General features: G+C 36.1%; 3 protein-coding genes, 1 long non-coding RNA gene and 1 other non-coding gene across 46 annotated transcripts in view; 2 read left to right on the forward strand and 3 right to left on the reverse strand.

Annotated features, from left to right (window-relative positions):
* LOC127379561 (uncharacterized) overlaps window positions 1-8,381 on the reverse strand; it is a 19,604-nt gene extending 11,223 nt beyond the window's left edge. Inside the window, exons 1-4 of one of the 5 annotated variants that reach the window (XM_051429319.1) lie at window positions 8,231-8,381; window positions 7,994-8,094; window positions 6,557-6,700; window positions 6,385-6,470 (exon numbers count right to left, since the gene is read on the reverse strand). In XM_051429319.1, the coding sequence (XP_051285279.1) occupies window positions 6,385-6,470; window positions 6,557-6,700; window positions 7,994-8,094; window positions 8,231-8,321 (422 nt within the window). In that variant the 5' untranslated portion in view covers window positions 8,322-8,381. The other 4 variants (XM_051429318.1, XM_051429322.1, XM_051429316.1 and 1 more) reach the window with 4 other exon arrangements.
* LOC127379544 (involucrin-like) overlaps window positions 1-15,776 on the reverse strand; it is a 77,445-nt gene that overhangs the window by 47,524 nt on the left and 14,145 nt on the right. Inside the window, exon 1 of one of the 2 annotated variants that reach the window (XM_051429288.1) lies at window positions 4,382-4,720. The exons of the other annotated variant lie outside the window; for it this stretch is intronic. The gene's annotated coding sequence lies outside the window, so the exon portion shown is untranslated. Of the gene's footprint in view, window positions 1-4,381; window positions 4,721-15,776 lie in introns of those variants that run through there. 2 annotated transcript variants of the gene reach the window in all.
* Window positions 1-15,776, forward strand: part of LOC127379541 (ubiquitin carboxyl-terminal hydrolase 47-like) — a 44,173-nt gene that overhangs the window by 20,943 nt on the left and 7,454 nt on the right. For 8 of the 37 annotated variants that reach the window (XM_051429270.1, XM_051429269.1, XM_051429268.1 and 5 more), the window contains 7 exons: window positions 12,877-12,991; window positions 13,232-13,741; window positions 14,026-14,481; window positions 14,921-15,026; window positions 15,241-15,344; window positions 15,436-15,506; window positions 15,589-15,726. In XM_051429270.1, the coding sequence (XP_051285230.1) occupies window positions 12,913-12,991; window positions 13,232-13,741; window positions 14,026-14,481; window positions 14,921-15,026; window positions 15,241-15,344; window positions 15,436-15,506; window positions 15,589-15,726 (1,464 nt within the window). In that variant the 5' untranslated portion in view covers window positions 12,877-12,912. Of the gene's footprint in view, window positions 1-1,334; window positions 1,353-11,041; window positions 11,058-11,682; window positions 11,958-12,360; window positions 12,418-12,876; window positions 12,992-13,231; window positions 13,742-14,025; window positions 14,482-14,920; window positions 15,027-15,240; window positions 15,345-15,435; window positions 15,507-15,588; window positions 15,727-15,776 lie in introns of those variants that run through there. The other 29 variants (XM_051429274.1, XM_051429273.1, XM_051429272.1 and 26 more) reach the window with 13 other exon arrangements.
* On the reverse strand, window positions 697-768 carry trnag-ccc (transfer RNA glycine (anticodon CCC)). The gene has a single exon. It is a non-coding gene; the product is annotated as a tRNA-Gly (tRNA).
* Window positions 8,440-10,038, forward strand: LOC127379564 (uncharacterized). The gene is made up of 2 exons (XR_007888333.1): window positions 8,440-8,651; window positions 9,570-10,038. It is a non-coding gene; the product is annotated as an uncharacterized LOC127379564 (long non-coding RNA).

The raw sequence follows: 15,776 nt of genomic DNA on the forward strand, positions 1-15,776 counted from the left end.
ATCAACTTTACTTATTCATTTTTTAATGCTCTTTATTGAGCAATGTGAAAACCATATGAATAATTAGGAGACAGTCAAGTACCTGTACAGTTGTTTGATTATTGAGGGCTAAATTTCCAATTCAGTATCATTAAAGGCAGATATGAATTACTATAGAAATGCATTGTATTCACCAAAATAAAAAAGGGAAGATATAAAAAAATGTGTATGAAAAGCATCAAAGGCTTTGAAAACATATTTTATCAATCAGCTTCTCTCTATGAGTGATGGGATTGTGTTTGGATCAGGTTTGGTTATTTTACATGAGAGATTTACATATTTTCTCTGTGCTCTTCTCCCTGGTTGGTTGAGCCTCTGGTGATGCCACATACTTCCATGCATCAATCAGGATTCAACAACATTTGAATCAGAATGTATTGATTTGTGAGTGTTCAACTCTTAATAATAATAATAATAATAATAATAATAATACCTAAAGCCATATATACCCTAGCATGTGGTCTCACAACTGTATCCAGTCATTGTGGTCAATTTGAGTGATTTCAGGGGCTTTAAAATAATTTTGAATCTACTGTCAATGGTTGTGTTTAAACCACAAAATGGCACCATTGTCTGTGAGACAAATGACTGTGGAGCTTCACAGGTGATTCTCCACCTCCTGCAGCTGGTGATTTTTTTGGGTTTTATTAGAGCTCATGCATTGGCCAGGAATAGAACCCAGGTCAACTGCTTGGGAAGCAGCCATGCTCACCACTATACCACCAATGCCTTGAGAGCACTGTATCCTCCATGACCCCAAGATGTGGTCTCACAACTGTATCCAGTCATTGTGGTCAATTTCAGTGATACATTGTCCAGGTTTCAGTGGGATTAAAGACAGTTTTGTCCATAATATATTTATTCAGAATACAGCTTTTCTATCTATATTTTCAGTGTAAACCAATAGAGTTGTTGCTGTACATACTGACCTCTGTATCTGAGCTATTTTAAGGTATTATTGTACATCTATAATCAGTGGTGCTGCAAAGAATTAAACTGTCTCTTCTCCATATTTACAATGTATCTGATGAAAACTATCTCAGTACATTTACTCTGGTTCTGCATATTATATATATTTTTTTACAATAATACAAGCACTGGAAAACAGAAATACATTGAATAAGATGTTCCTTTATTGACCCCTGTAGGAGAAATTCAAATAAACGACAATGCTTTCAAATAAAGTGAAAGTGAAATGACAGCTGAGAGATAGACAGGATGCTGTGGTTTGTGTCAGTGTTTTCCTCCAGTTAAATTAGATAAAAAAAATGTTTTTACCCGGGATTCCCATAGAGGAGCACAAACAGCCTCAGGTTGGTCTGTAGTTTCTGCTTTCTTTTTCAGTCAGTTTCAAGAGTCGTTTCAGTTGAGTTTTTATTGTTTTCAGTGTTCATTATAATATAGGGGGTAAATGTCAGGGGCAAGATTTAAAGAGTTCAGAAAAGAAAGAAAAAAATGGGCTCAGGTGAGTTATATAACAACTTACAGATGCCATAAACAGAGTATTTCGCTATTAGATACCGAAACTGTTGTTGAAACTTAAAATGTCCAACTTTACAACAGAAATAGACATGTTTACAGACTGTACCAAGCTGTAAACATGTTTATTTCATTTGCCAGCCACAGAGGTTGTCAGGTGATTATCCACTAAAGAAAACACACCCATTAATATTATATTTTATTTCTGCCAATAGATCCTCCTGAATGTTACACACTGTCAAAGGTCAACAAAGTCATTTCATTTCCAAAGGACTAGAAAAAGAAAGTTTAAAGTCCAATAACTAATAAGGAAACACAGAAAGTCCCTCATTTGAGATTAAACTTTATAAAACATTGCAGTTGCTGCTGGCAAGATACACAAATAATGACATTTAGCTTTTCAGGACACAGTGATACACTTACTGATAGAGGACTGAAATTAGACTTTTAAGATTAATTTTAAAAATATTTCTATGATGATCAAATAATAGGACCAATCAAACTTATTAGGGGAGTCTTTTTTATTGTCTAAGCTATATTTTCTGGAGTTACAGAGAAGGCTGACAGCTTTAAAATCATTCTGAAATTGTTACTAAAGAACATAATCTGCACTGTTAGTGGTTGTGTTTAAATCACAAGATGGCAGCATCGTCTGTGAGTTTAAAGGTGTGACAAATGACTGTGGAGCTTCAGTGGAAAATGTTTTTTATTATGGCCTGTCAGTAGATATCTGGTGATTAAAGATTTGAGTAAAGCTCATGCATTGGCCTGGAATCAAACCCCGGTCAACTGCATGGGGAGCAGCCATACTCACCACTATACCACCAATGCCTTGAGAGCACTGTAACCTCCATGAGACCAACATGTGGTCTCACAACTGTATCCAGTCATTGTGGTCAATTTCAGTGATACATTGTCCAGGTTTCAGTGGGATTAAAGACAGTTTTGTCCATAATATATTGATTCAGAATACAGCTTTTCTATCTATATTTTCAGTGTAAACCAATAGAGTTGTTGCTGTACATACTCACCTCTGTATCTGAGCTATTTTAAGGTATTATTGTACATCTATAATCAGTAGTGCTGCAAAGAATTAAACTGTCTCTTCTCCATATTTACAATGTATCTGATGAAAACTATCTCAGTACATTTACTCTGGTTCTGCATATTATATATATTTTTTACAATAATACAAGCACTGGAAAACAGAAATACATTGAATAAGCTGTTTCTTTATTGACCCCCGTAGGAGAAATTCAAATAAACGACAATGCTTTCAATTAAAGTGAAAGTGAAATTACAGCTGAGAGAGAGACAGGATGCTGTGGTTTGTGTCGGTGTTTTCCTCCAGTTAAATCAGATATAAACAATGTTTTTACCCGGGATTCCCATAGAGGAGCACAAACAGCCTCAGATTGGTCTGTAGTTTCACTTTTTTTTCCAGTCAGTTTCAAGAGTCATTTCAGTTGAGTTTTTATTGTTTTCAGTGTTCATTATAATATAGGGGATAAATGTCAGGGTCAAGATTTAACAAATTCAGAATATTACAAAACATTTACATAAGTCATAAACAGAGTATTTAGCAGGAACACAATCAGGAAAACTGTGAATGTCCTGACAGGCTGATGGTTGAACTAAAAACTACCAAAGTAAGAAATACAGCCACTCAGACCCATATAACCACATACTACTGCTTATTGAGCTGAGCTAGAGTACTTTGGCTTTTGGTATAAATGCTCAAGCACACATATACATACTCAAGTATACACATACACCGATCAGCCATAACATTATGATCACCTCACCACTTGCATCAGTGAGCCCTGTCTCCGGTTTGCCACTTTTCCTTCCTTGGAGCACTTTTAGGTACTGACCTCTGCAGACCGGAAAAATCCCACAAGAGCTGCAGTTTTAGAGATGCTCTGACCCAGTCGTCGAACCATCACAATGTAGCTCCTTGTCAAAGTCACTCAAATCCTCACAATAGAATTAATAGTTTTTACGTTACAGTGTTGACTGATGGGGCTAATTAAAAGGCTGAATAGATTTCCAAAAATTTCACCTGCATTTCTTGTCTCTGCAGTTTAGCTGCACTTAGAGCTTAAAAATGGCCTGTCTCACCCTGCTCTTCATTAACCTGAATGCGTGTCTCGTTCTCCTCGGCAGAGCAATTACTGTCATCATGGTCTCCTGAACTCTTCATCCAGTACAACTTGTTCACACTTTTTCCATCATAAGTAGACCCTTCTTCTTCATCTTCACGGTTAGGCAATTTTTGTGTTTCTGCAATAACTTGTTTCTCTGACTGATGTTTCTTTCTTTACACTTTCTTCATCACCCTACTCTCCTCTAGCCCAAAGACTGAGTGCATCTCTCTCCTGATCTCTTTTCATCTGTCCCTCATCTTCTTCACTATGTCCCATCAGTGCGTTGTCTTCATCACCAGTATCTCTTTTGCTGACATTTTTGTTTTCAATTTCCTCTCCTTTAAGTTCTTCCAGACCAATATCTCCACCCTGTTCTTCTTTCTCCTCGTCTGTCAGATCTTCTGAACTGATTTCAGCAGGTTTCTGACACTCTGTGGATTTGAAGAAGAAAATAAAGTAAAATATTCAGTAATCATCTGTATTAGAGTCAATATCAGTAAGAGCTAAATCCTTTCATGAATTACACCCTGAAAAAAGTCTATATGCCAACATACAAACCCAACTAATGTATACTTGGTAAAATATACTTTAGTATTGTTTGTGTAGTGTATAATAATGTATCTAAATGTACAAAAGAAATCACATAGAGCCAATGAATGAGGTCATTTTTGTATGTTGCTATAGAAACACAGATTCATGCATGTTCTTCTTATTACCTGTTTGTTTCTGCCTCTCTGTCTTTGTCTCTTCATCCAGATGTTGGTCACTGGAGTGTTTCAACTGTTCTCCAACATTTACAGGAGCATCATCTACTTTAGTTTCCTTCAACTCTTCAGACTTGTCATTTGTGTTTTCTTCTGTGCTGCTGGAATGTGTACTGTCCTAATTTATAAACAGAGTTTCCTGTACTTCTTCATCTTCACTATTTATCAGTTTATTCTGTTTTTCACAGTCCTCGTCCGTGCTCATGTGTCTGTCATTAATTGTTTGTCTGACTGATGTGTCTTTCTTTACACTTTCTTCATCACCCTCCTCTCCTCTAGCCTGAAGACTGAATGCATGTTGGGAAGCAGCTATTCTCAGCACTATACCACCAATGTCTTGAGAGCACTGTAACCTCCATGACACCAACATGTGGTCTCACAACTGTATCCAGTCATTGTTGTCAATTTCAGTGATACATAGTCCAGGTTTCAGTGAGGTTAAAGACAGTTTAGTCCATAATATATTTATTCAGAATACAGCTTTTCTATCTATATTTTCAGTGTAAACCAATAGAGTTGTTGCTGTACATACTCACCTCTGTATCTGAGCTATTTTAAGGTATTATTGTACATCTATATTCAGTGGTGCTGCCAAGAATTAAACCGTCTCTTCTCCATATTTACAATGTATCTGATGAAAACTATCTTAATACATTTAGTCTGGTTCTGCATAATTTGTAGCAACTATTTCCATTTTCTGCTGTTATACTTCTACTTTAATACATTTAAGACAGAAATATACATTTCACTCCATTGACAGCTATGTTTATAAAATATGATGCATTGTTATAGATTAAACTACCCATAAAGCAGTTAAAATGACCTCCAACTCACAACATCTTAATAGTATTTACATTTGTGTGATGTATCTGTAATTAATGATCCATTCTGCATGAATACTTTTACTTTTCATGAAGTGCATTTTGCTGTTAATACTTTTACACATTTTGAGTGCAGGACTTTTACTTGATTTCTACTTGTACACAAGTTAATTATCTGAATACTGATTCCATCACTATAATTTTATTGTTCTCATTGTTATCAGTGTGAATTCAACACTATATCACAATTAATGTGACAATGACATGCTGAAGTTAGACGGACTTACAGCGTGTTTTATAAGTGCTGCTAAAATAGAAATAATTTACTCAAACTTATAATGTATATTTATTTATCTTTATTTCACAGGAAAAGCAACAATGGTTTAATTCATGTTAGGAAAACAAATGATTAGTTAAAAAAAAACAAAAAAACAAACCCATAATGATAAAACAATGAAATGTGAAGTTAACCGATTGAATAAAGACATTAGATCAAGATGACAACAAGCTTTAACAATGAGAGAACAGTGAAGAAGCAACATCCAGCAAAATGATACAAAAATAGAATAAACAGTGAGTCTGAAGTAGAAATGGTCTTACTTAATGTTTCAATTGTGGAGAGAAAGAGCTAATTCTCATGTTGTGATGATATTGTTCCAAATTCAAAGTACAAGTTCAAAAGAGATCTTTAGTGTGATTTAAAACTGGTGTGGAGTTCATTTATGATCGGCTTAATTAAGAAAAAAGGAGATCACAGTGTTAAATCAACAGCATTATTTCCTCTGCCACACAGGTATAGAGGTCTGTCTAGGTGCTACCCCAGTGGAGCACAGACCGTATGGGTTTCGGCACACTCCAGTAAGCTTCAGGCACACAAAACAGAACTTCACCTTACAGCGGCGACAGATGATGGTTTTACAGTATTTTCTGTTATGCTCCAGCAGCAAACCACAGGTGGGACAGGCACGGATGGAGGGACAGCCAGTGACCTCCTTCACCTTCTTAAAGACAATGACTGGAGAGTTTCTCAGTGTTTCTAGTTGCTGATTAATGCAGCCATCGTTTTCACAGCGGTCTGAACGTGGAGCCGTACCTTTCCATTCCTTCAAACACTGCCAACAGAATCTATAAGACCTTTGTTTGTTAGCTGTGCACACTGAGCATTCAATACTCAGATTACTGGGATCAGTTCTCACCACAGAGGACTTGCAACCAGGACACTGTGAAGTGAAGTTATAAGAAAAACATAATGAGATGGGGTTTATTTCAGAGAACAGTTATTAAATAGTGTAATATTGATACTTACAAGTTTCAAGTCATGAGCATTGCTGAACATCTCCTGTTCAAAGTGCTTCTTTTCTTCAGGGCTTAGAAGAGCCATTTTACAAACCTCCTCAAAGGGCCACTCAACATCACAGCGAGGTTGACCACACACAAATCTGCATTCACCCTTAGATATTAAAGAGAAAATCAAAGAAAAAGAGTGAATACAATTCTTCAGCCTGCTACTGCTGATATGGTTCACTGCTATTCACTGGTGGCTTCTAGAGCAGAGGATCCCAACCTTTTTCCTTAATGGACCCCTTTTCTGTCATTTAGTAAACTGATTGTCCCTGCTTAAGGGAAATATTTTATGGATATTTTATATTCAAAACTGTGCAATTAAACTCAAATAGTGACTGAGAAGTTTGTGTAAAAGAAGTGATTTGAAGGAGTTTTGAGCAGATTATGTCCTGTTTAGGGAACTTTTGATACAGTTCTCTGTCTGTAGGCTATTGTGTGTTTTTATTACAATTTTTATCAATCATAAAAACTTTATAGGCTTTCTGTTTGACAAATTCATTGTTCTCTTGTCTATGATACTTTGCCATTTACTAGACAATTTACTTAACATTTACATTTCTTTACAGAAGTGAACCTTCTGTTTATATAAAGTTTTCTTACACCCGGCGATCCCCTATGAAGCTCTGAAGACCCCTAGTGGTGGTCCGGACCCGCATGTTGGGAACCACTGTCCTATGGTGCCTTTTCAGTGGAGAAGACAACATGAAGTGGCCTCTATGGTGCTAATCCTAACCCAGACTAAGCTGTTTCACCATAAATGCTTCACAACTTTTTGCGCACTGGTTTTTATTTTTTTTTATTTGTGCCCCTTAAACAGTCAGAAAGTCCACAACACAATAAACCAACATCAGAAAAAAAGTTTTTCATGTAATTAAACTCAGTTTTACTGCTAATTAAACTGGTTGCTTTAAGTTATAACATGTATAAATACAATCAAAACTTTTTATTAATATACAAGCTCAAAATAAACACAAAAATACCTCACATCTACTTTGTGGGGCAGGTGCGTAGGAGTGGGACAGTATCAAAAAGGTACAAAAGATAAATTCCTGCACGCTGTCTTACTTGCAAAACATTTATTTACAAAATGTCAGTCCTAGAACTTCATCAGGTAAAAGGGTACATGATACTGAGAAGCCATCTTAAAAAGAGGGGGTGGCTACAATCATTCATTCCTCACCTGCACCAGGAAGGCATTAATGATATCAGTTTTCATTTAGCAGTTCACAAATCACCTGTGGGGTTAGAAAACCATAGCACCAACAACATAGCCACCATAAATAAACAAAAACCTTTATAGATAATATAATTTACTATACAAGCTGCCACTATGCACATTGTCAGTGAAGTTTAGTCACTTATACAGATTTTATATTGCATTATGATGTAAACAGCCTACCTTGTCCAACAACCTGCGACACCAGTCAGTGAGAGACATCGGAGTGACAGCATGACCACAGGACATCTTTGCTCTCAGAGACTTGTAGCCAATACACAGAACTGTGAGGCACACATAAACAAGGAGAGCTATAATACTTAAAAGTAGCAGGTAAAAACATAGATAGCAGAAGCAAATGTTTGCTTGGTGATCATATCACATTCATAAGACAAGATAATGTGACATTTGACTACTTACAGTCTAAATCATCCTCTCCATTGATAAATGTAAGTGTTTTGTCTTGAGGGTCGTAACACTTCTCCCGTTCAGTTGTCATGTTGCTGCTCATCTTGACTAAATGTAAAATGTAGGCTACTTACTCAAATAAAACAACAGGTTTATGGGGCGGGGATTTCCAAGGAGTCATGTGATTTAGTTTGTGACGGAGGTAAAAAAAAGAAAACATCTGATATCACATAGCCTATTTATCTACCAACCGTTTCACTTTCTGAACAGACAGATCAGTGAACTCACTGAACAAGCTCCAAAATGTGTATCCAAGTCAACGTTCATCTACCTTTTGGAAATGAAAAGATCATGGAGCTGTGCAACACTAAAGATCAGCTGAAAAACATCACTGGACGGCAATTTAAAGAGAAAATTAAAGAGCGGTGGATAAGTAAGTGTACTCTTTCGTTTACATCCTTAAGGAGATTGTTTCTGTCCCAGTTGTCTGTTTGGACACCTGTAGTTTAAATTAAAAACTGTGTGTGTGAGTAGGCTATTGGGATTTTGCACTCTTTTGAGTTCTTCAAGTTTTGTGATTCTACAGTGTAAAGACTTCTGGGTACATTTCTATCAAATTTGGTTCAACCTTTACCCAGGCAAGGCGCCAGGATATTAATTTTGGATGGGCCTTTCAAGTATTTAAAACAGAAAGAACAGGTGTTGTGGGGGCTAGCACTTCTTGTTCATGACACGTTTTCAATGTTGTTATGTAGGCCTACCCATGAATGTTTTAATGAAATGTTTAATGAAAGTTATAATTTATTACAACCGGCACAGGCATACTGCTGAAATCAAATTAAAAAGAAAAAGGGCAGGATTTTTTTTTAGCTATAACTTCCTTCTTTAACATTGTTTTCTAGGTTCTTGGTCTCTTTGCAGCTATGATATTAACTGATAAATACATTCACAGCTTGAAACTGACTAGCCTACATGATAGTAATATAATAATTATTGCTTGGAAATGGAATCTTAGTCTTCATTCTGTATTTGAATGTTAATTTTAAATTATAAAGATTAAAGTTAAGACAAAACAGCCTATGTTCTAGGATTGTGCAGTAGAAGTGGGCGGACCCAGGTTTGTCCACAACACTGTGCCTGCCTTTAACCCTCAGTTGTTTCAATGTGACTTTAGAGAGTCTAATGCTGCTTCTTTTTAACCCTTTGTCAGTCTTGTAACTGTTAGTGTTACTGTTAACCTTTTAGTTCAGCCATCTTTTCATCTAACAGAATCAAAACCAAACTTAAAAATGTAGCCTAGGTTACTGTGTAAGATACTAAACATTTTATAACTATTTATTTCTGCTTTAAGATGAAGACTTTCGGATGGTCTTCAACTCCAAGCTGGTGGAGGAAGAGGCCACTCTGGAATCCACTGGGATCGAGCACATGTCCACAGTTCATACAGTGCTGAAAGTGTCCGGAGGCACATCTGATGAAGAATAAACCCCACAGGGTCTCAAGAAAACCATGAACCATGCATGAACAAATCAATATATCCTCATGCAATCCTTTTTTATGTAATGTTTTAGGGAATCTACATGTATAGTTTAACATTGAATCATGAATAAGTGCAAATTAATTTTACTCTTGGATGGACAGAACTCTGGACTCACTTTGATTCATTGCTGAGTGTCCTTTTTCTTTATATTTCTACTACAAGCTACTGTGTTGTCAAGCCAATGTCAAATCTGTTAAGAAAATGGATACGATGCCACAAATCTGTATTCTGTTTCTTTTATGTAAATGTATCATCTTCATATAAACTTTTATAAATTCTACTTGTCTCACTTAGCGTCTTCATATTGTTCCTCACAGCTAATAATGAAACTTTAATGATAACAAAAAATGTGACAATGGGTGAAAAATAGTGAGCATATGCAAAATGAAGCTAAAGCAATGCAAATTAAAAGTAAGGATTAAAGAACAACAACAACAGACTATCAGGGAGGCACAGGCTTCAGTCACACAGAGACACTGAGTCACTTAACAGCTGATAAAAGTGAAATCAATAGAAAGAGTGGGCAGTATAAGGGCATTGATTAAACGTATTTATCTTCTCAAAACAGGCAACACAGATTCAGAGATAGAGAAAGAATAAATCTACATAAAACTAAAATTAATATAATTAATAAACAGAGTATACATACCTAGGCCTCACTGTCACTTCTTCTGTAAAGCTCACAGCTTATTACAGTGTAAGAAAGGTCCTATTCAAATTAAACCACTAATAAAGATTTGGCTTAAAATTTTCCAAAGCAATACTGAACCAGTCCTTTTATATTGAAGTGAAGTTTGGTGAATATTAATTAAACAAGAGTAGAGAGTACAACCTGAGAAACATACTGAGAGTCCAAAGAAACTGTCCAAACCACAGCTGCAAAGCAGAGCTCGGACAATTCTCCCTCATAAGTAAAATGAAATAAAGAACAATCAAATATTTGAACCACTTGATAGAGTCAGATTCATTCACACCCACACAGAGCATACTGAGAGCAACAGATACATAGAATGAAACAAATTAGGGAATTACACTACTGCAAAAGTGATGCTATGGACATAATTTCCACTCACAAGTAAAATAAGTAGACAAAGATAATAAGATATTTCAAGCACTGGAAAACAGAAATGCAATGAATAAATAAACCTACAATGCTTTCAATTAAAGTGAAAGTGAAATTACAGCTGAGAGAGAGACAGGATCACGTGGTTTGTGTCTGTGTTTTCCTACAGTTAAATCAGGTATAAACTATAAATGTTTTTCCCCGGGATTTCCATAAAGGAGCACAAACAGCCTCAGGTTGGTCTGTAGTTTCACTTTTTGTCTAAGAGACAATCAGAGTATTGTTATTTTTCTTTTTATTTAGTTTTCCATTCAGTTTAGTTTCAGTCAGTTTCAGTTTTTTTTTTAATTGTTTTCAGTGTTCATTATAATATAGGGGGTAAATGTCAGGGGCAAGATTTAAAGAGTTCATACTATTACTTTGTGAAGAAAATTGACTCAGGCGAGTTATATAACAACTTACATATGTCATAAACAGAGTATTTAGCTATTAGATACCGAAAGTGTTTGTGTACCAGGCTGTAAACATGTTTATTTCTGCTGTAAAGTTGAGCATCTTCTGGAGATCACTCACTACTGCCGCCAGCCCCAAGAGGCCGGAAGAGGAACTGCAGCTTTTGTTATCTCTGTGTTTTTAGGTGATTACCCACTAAAGAAAACACACCCATGAATAAAAATTATACAACATTTCTGCCAATATATCCTCTAACGGTCAAACGAAGTCATGTGATTTTCTGTAGACAAGAGAAAGAAAGTTTAAACTGCAGTAACTCATAAGGAAACAGAAAGTCCCTCGTTTGAGATATTTAGATATGTATTTAGAAATAATGACATTTAGCCTTTCAGTACACAGTGATACACTTTCTGATAGAGGACTGAAATTAAAGCAGAAAAGAATACAATGGAAAACTAAAGAAACCCCCTATAATAGACTTTTAAGATCAATTTAAAAATTGTTTTGAAGATGATCAAATCAGAGGATCAATCAAACTTATTGGCGGAGCCTCTTTTATTGTCTGAGCTTTATTTTCTGTAGTTTCGGGCTGGAGGAGAAGGCTGACAGCGGACAGTGAAACAAACGAAAGTAAGACAGTGTTACACAGCTTACTGCTTTCATTACCCGATGGTGCAGTCCAGGTAAGCACTATATATCTCTAACGTTGGCTTTCACCGCAATACAACCTCATAGACAGGCTCAGAGTAAAAGGAGTCATATTTTATAATCTTGTATTTCCATGTGAATATGTTGATTGATGTTGCTGTGGTACAGGCGCATGAGGTTGCTTTCAGTTTGCATCTGGATAGAGATTAACGGAGAGTTTCACTTCTAAACTGTTTATTGTATGATACTATGTTGTAACTTTTAAAGTTTGTACTGTGAGGCGTTTTAGTTACTCTCTGAATATTGTAACGCTGGTTACTCGCAGCGTTAACTACAACCTTGATAGTTACTGTATTACAACTAGCTTTGGGTCGTGGGTAAAGCAAGAGGATAACTCTATCTGTGATACTTGATCCACTTTAATGTCCGCTTCAACAGTCGGACAACTGAACACTACCTTACATCATATCACTCCGCCAATCAGTGACATTACAGGTAACGAGCACCTTATGTAGTTCCTTATCTACATTGTAGAACAGAATACCGATATGTTTATATATGTAGTTGCCATTAATTAACTTACGAGAATTCAATAAACACAATAAAGTAATCCACAAAATAAATCTTTACAAAACAAATCTCATCTTATAATGACGTTGTATTCAATTGTCTTCCTTTGAAGTTCCGCCTCTAACTTAGAGTCTCGCTGTGCAGCATTATGGGGGATGTATTTTTCCTATGAATGTCAGGTTTGTTGTTACCTGGAAAACAAGATATTGTTTATCATTATTACAAGATGCTTTTTTTTTTTTTTAATGGACAGTGAACAGAAGGGAGGAGTCATAAAATTCGTATTGAGGATAAAATAAATAATATTGAGAGACAATCATTGACAACATTGTGTGAAATGATAAAAATATGTGTAGGCTAATGAAGGCACTGTATCCGTTTTAGCATCGCACATGAAAACATAAACAAGTTGGAAGAAAGATGGGAGATGAAGAAGATTCTAACCCCAGGAAAAGATGCCGAGATGAGATCACAAAGGCAGACGAGGAGGAACAAACAGGTAACAGAGACGCAGATGTGGCTGAACAAGGTGTTGCAGATGTTTATAAAACAAAATTAACATAAATAGAAGCAAAAGATGACCAACTCTATAAAGTAGCTTTTTGCTCAATAAGAGTAATTTGACCTTATACATCCATCACAACATACATCTGTAAGATGTTCATCCAAAGTAATGCCAACCTTTCTGAAACAGATTTTAACTGAATGTATTACTGAATAAACACATTTCAACCCACAGCTGCTAAGAAGCCCTGTGTGACCACTTCAGAAGGTCTGACAGACGATGCAGCTGAACGACATGAAACCAGTAACGTGGACAAACTGGGTGAAGAACAACTCACCAGGAAGGAAGAAGAAAGTATCAGTGAAGAAGATGAGGGAGAGATGAGAAAAGATCAGGAGAGAGATACACTCAGTCTTCAGGCTAGAGAAGAGGAGGGTGAGACAGAAAGTGTAAATGAAGACACATCAGTCAGAGAAACAATTAATGACAGAAACATCAACACTGGTGTCAAATGTGCAACACTGAGCAAAGTAAAAACTGGAGATAAAGAAGTACAGGAAACTCTGTTCATGAATGAAGACAGTACACGTTCCAGCAGCACAGAAGAAAACACAAATGACAAGTCTGAAGAGTTGAAGGAAACTAAAGTAGATGATGCTCCTGTAAATGTTGAAGAACAGGTGAAACACTCCAGTGACCAACATCTGGATAAAGAGACAAAGACAGAGAAGCAGAAACAAACAGGTAATAAGAAGAACATGCATGAATCTGTGTTTCTATGGCAACATACAAAAATGACCTCTTTCATTGGCTCTATGTGATTTCTTTTGTACATTTAGATACATAATTATACACTACACAAACAATACTAAAGTATCTTTTTACAAGGATATATTAGTTGGGTGTGTATGTTGACATATAGACTTTTTTCAGGGTGTAATTCATGAAAAGACTTTGTTCTTACTGATACTGACTCTGAAACAGATGATTACTGAATATTTTACTTTATTTCTACTTCAAATCCACAGAGTGTCAGAAACCTGCTGAAACCAATTCAGAAGATCTGACAGACAAGGTGAAAGAAGAACAGGGTGAAGATATTGGTCTGGAAGAACAGAAAGGAGAGGAACTGGAAAACGAAAATGTCAGCAAAAGAGACACTGATGATGAAGAAAACACACAGATTGGACATAGTGAAGAAGATGATGGACAGATGGGAAAAGATCAGGAGAAAGATACACTCAGTCTTCAGGCTGGAGGAGAGGAGGGTGATGAAGAAAGTGTAAAGAAAGACACATCAGTCAGAGAAACAAGTTATTACAGAAACACAAACAGTGACGAGGACTGTGAAAAACAAAAATTGCTAAACAGTGAAGATGAAGAAGTACAGGAAAATCTAAAAAGCATAGATGATGCTCCTGTAAATGTTGGAAAACAGAAACGCTCCAGTAAAAAGACAAACACAGTGAAGCAGAAACAAAGAGGTAATAAGAACATCTGGCCTAATATTTAATTCTTACTGATACTGATGCTGACAGATCAATGCTGAATATATAACCTTTCTGTCACATACCTGTTGAGACCAACCAGAACGGAGACGTACTCCGTTGTACTGATGTATGAATGCTTTCTTTAACGATTTACTTTAATGATTAGAGAGGCTGCTTTCAGTAATCAGAAATGTTCACATGCAAAACTTAGTTATAAACTTGACAGAACAGAGGAAAACATGCTTTATCAGGATGACTCTGCAAACAGTTTCACTGTATGAAAGACACGTCACCCTATTTCACCCACCAGCAATCCATCCACTATAAATCAGAATATTCATTTTTATGACCCTGTTTGCTACCAACTAAATAATCTTTAATGATAAATAAATGGAGATGGTGTAATTACACTGTGTTTTTTCTTTCCTTTCAGCAATTCAGCCACAGAGAGTTCATTATGGTCTGCATAACCAGGGAGCCACATGTTACCTCAACAGTGTTCTGCAAGTTCTCTTCATGACTCCAGAGGTCCATGACAGGTTTGAAACAGCTGCTTTCATCTGTAGTTAATATAAGTACCAGGAGAATTTATATGTGACAAAAACATTGTGTAGAATATTAACAGGAAACACTGAATGGTAAAATGATTTAATTGGGTGTATATGGCTGACTTACAAAACTTCATCAGTGAACATATAAGCAGACAAACAGTAAACAGTAACTATTCACTGAAAAACTAATCTCTCCCTAAAGGTTTCATTCAGAATTAGAGACAGAGCTGAACAGAGTCTTTGCTGGCCTGAAGAAAAGAACATGTGGAACAGAAAATATCACAAGGATTTTGAAGATTAAAAATGGTAAATTGGACAGAAAGTCACATATCAGTGGTCAATTAAAGATGCTTTGATGATTAATATATCAGATACGGTTTAATGCATCCTTTTGCAGTTTATGAGCAAGGTGATGCTGCTGAATGCCTGGAGTTGATTTTAAATAAGATCAGCCAACAAGACTCTAAGGTGAGTACTTATAAAATCTACAATGTTATTTACAGGAGAAGAAATCTGACTGCTGAGTCATAAGTGATATTTCTATTTTAAGGAAATACAAGGACGTCTGATGTATACAACAAAATGCTCTGAAGGCCACATCATCAATAAAGAGACAAGTTTATTCTGGACTCTTCCACTGTCTCTTCCACTGTCTCTGAAAGATAACCATGATACAACCTACAGTGTGGTGAGCAGACAAAGCTCAGAGCTCTAGTTTAGTATTTTAATCTGGTCATG

The sequence above is a fragment of the Dicentrarchus labrax genome, unplaced genomic scaffold (genome assembly GCF_905237075.1).
Source record: "Dicentrarchus labrax unplaced genomic scaffold, dlabrax2021, whole genome shotgun sequence".
Lineage (NCBI taxonomy): Eukaryota > Metazoa > Chordata > Actinopteri > Moronidae > Dicentrarchus > Dicentrarchus labrax.